General features: G+C 52.7%; 1 protein-coding gene across 1 annotated transcript in view; it reads right to left on the bottom strand.

The window, feature by feature from the left end:
- Positions 1-69, bottom strand: part of OTUD5 (OTU deubiquitinase 5) — a 32,526-nt gene extending 32,457 nt beyond the window's left edge. The window contains exon 1 of the mRNA XM_023731840.1: positions 22-69. Coding sequence (XP_023587608.1) covers positions 22-69 — 48 coding nt within the window. The remainder of the gene's footprint in view (positions 1-21) is intronic.
- Positions 70-2,550: the final 2,481 nt, after the last annotated feature.

Here is a 2,550-nt window from a genome sequence, read left to right as displayed (position 1 = left end):
GGGCGGCGGCGGTTCGTTGGCGGGGTCGGCGTCGGGAGGCGGCGGCTTCTTTTTGGGGAGAATAGTCATGGCGGCACCGCCGAGTACCCCCCAGCAAACCCGGCGCGGGGCACGCTGGGAGAGGACCCGGATTGGGGGGGGGGGCTACTGTGGTGCGCGAAGGACGTCGGGAACGGCGGAACCCGGATAAAGGGATTGAAGCACCGGTTCGAGAACCCTCGGTGGCGCGCGGGTCACGCCAGGAGGAGAACCCGGATGTGAAGTCCACGATGAAGGTACCGTTGCGAGTTTCTCGCAGCCTTCTCTCCCAAGTCCAGCAAGTTTTTTGCTATGCTCGTTTTTGCCTTCTGATTCAAAGGAAACAGAACCAAAACAAGTACCTCTTCGCCCCGCCCCCTCGCAGGTTCTTGAACTACCGGGTGGGGCCCGGGTGGCGCTGCGCACGCACTCCAGGGCACAGACCCGCCCCTCGTTCGGAAGTACGTGGGCAAAATCACCGCCGCCACCACAACAATTGAGAACACCAACCAATCAAAGCAGCTGCGCGGGGCCTCAACGATGCCTGCGGACCAATCAGGGGCGAGCGCTAGCCCTCCTGTGCCCTCCGCCTTAGATTTCAGTTAAAGTCGGTACCCTCCTTCCCTGCCTTTTTTCTCGTTGGCCGGTTCTGGTCTTCACTGCTTTCCCCGAGGCTCTGACTCGTGGGCGTGGGTACTGCGAAAGGACCGCGCGGCCTGCTCCGCGCGCGATAAGGAAAGCCCTTACCCTTCAAGCTTCCAACTTGGCAGCAGTCAGCTGGACTGACTGAAAAGTATCAACACTCCCAGACCATAGCATTCCCTTGTAGCGTCAGTTCCGGTCCCACCCACCTGCAAATCCCCTTGGAGCAGAGAGGCGGGCGCCGCTTCACCCTGGCAACAGGGCGATTTCTGCGGTGATTGGTTAAGGGACACCGCCACTTACGTTGGACGGGCCAACCGTGGAACAGAGACGCACCGTGGGCACTAGGAGCTTGGGAAGCAAACACGCCCTCTGGCACAACCACACTCTCGCCCTCGCGTTGACCTCCTTGCTCCAATGGTTAGTGCGCAGGCACGACACAGCCTTTTTTTTTTTTCCCGTCTGAAGCAGAGGTTTTACTGGGTCTAGCGGTAACGGAAAGGTGGCATTTGGAACACACCAGCCGCTCTGCGGGAGAAAGATGTGGCAGTCTGCCTCCGTAAGGATTTACAGCCTTGGAAACCCAATGGGGTAGTTCTACTGTGTCTTATAGGGTCGCTATGAGTCGGAATCGACTCGATGGCGCACAACAGCAAGCGAATTAATGAAACAGCTGTTACCAGCCAGCGTTTCGCAATGGGGTTGGTAAAATCCCTGCTGTTGAGTGACTAGAGAGCTGCAAGCTAATTCAATCTCTGCCCTTCCTTCTGAGTGATCCTTTCCAAGTCATTTAACCCCTCATTCTCAATTTTTACTTCTCTGTAAAATGGCAATAAATAATTCCAATTTTTCAAAATGAGTATCAGGTCCGTGCTTGTAAAGGGTGTGGTGCCGTGCCTGGCACATAGTAAGTGCTCAGCAAGTTAGTCTGGTGGTGCAGTGGAAGGATCCCCTAGGCTTTGGAGTCAGGAAGACCTCCGTTCCAGGACCAGATGGACCATTAGCAGCCGTGTGACCTTGAGCAAGTCATTGTCTCTTTTGTTTATCTGTGTGTAACATGGGAATAATGCTTGCCTAGACTACCTTCAGGGCCCTGGTGGCGCAGTGGTTAAGCGTTAGGCTACTAACCAAAAGGTCAGCGATTCCAGTCTACCAGTCGCTGCTTGGAAACCCTAAGAGACAGTTCTACTCTGTCCTATAGGGTCACTATGAGTCGGACTCGACCACAATGGGGTTGTTGTTGTTTAGACTATCTCAAGGAGTAGTTATGGGGTTTGGATGAGTTCATGAACCGAAAAGGTGTTGTAAGAAGAGAGCATTGGCTGTCAGTCTTAGGAGCCAAGCCATAAAAGAGGCTAAGAGACCATCAGAAATCTCTCTGATTGCCACCTAACCAGCTCCCTTCAGTTCTTCCCTGAAGAGTATCAGTAATAAATGGGCTCTAGTTGTGTTTTCTGCGCATGAGCCTTAATGGAAGGAGGTAATTCACGTTTACTGGGCCTATTGTGTTCAGGAAACTGCCAAATGCTTATGCACATTATCACAGTCTTCTCACAACCATCTCACTCCAGACCCATATATCCCAGTCTCTACTAGATATTTGTCCAGCACTACACATCTAAAACTGAACTCATGATAATGATCATGGCTAACTTATTATGTGCCTGGCACATGCACTGACAGCTTTGATGTTCCCTCCAACAGTGAATGGCCCATCCAGTCATCACCCAAACCAGAAACCTGGAAGTCAATCTTGATTACTCCTCTTCTTCAACTCCCACATGCCTGCCAGTCCCAAGTCCTGACAATTCTACCTCCCAAATCTCTTGAGTTTCCAACTCTACTGCCACTACCCTGGTCCAAACTACTATCACCTATCAACTGGACTAC

This window comes from Trichechus manatus, unplaced genomic scaffold (genome assembly GCF_000243295.1).
Source record: "Trichechus manatus latirostris isolate Lorelei unplaced genomic scaffold, TriManLat1.0 scaffold00046, whole genome shotgun sequence".
In the NCBI taxonomy this organism is placed as follows: domain Eukaryota; kingdom Metazoa; phylum Chordata; class Mammalia; order Sirenia; family Trichechidae; genus Trichechus; species Trichechus manatus.
This window is presented reverse-complemented; position numbering and strand designations above follow the sequence as displayed.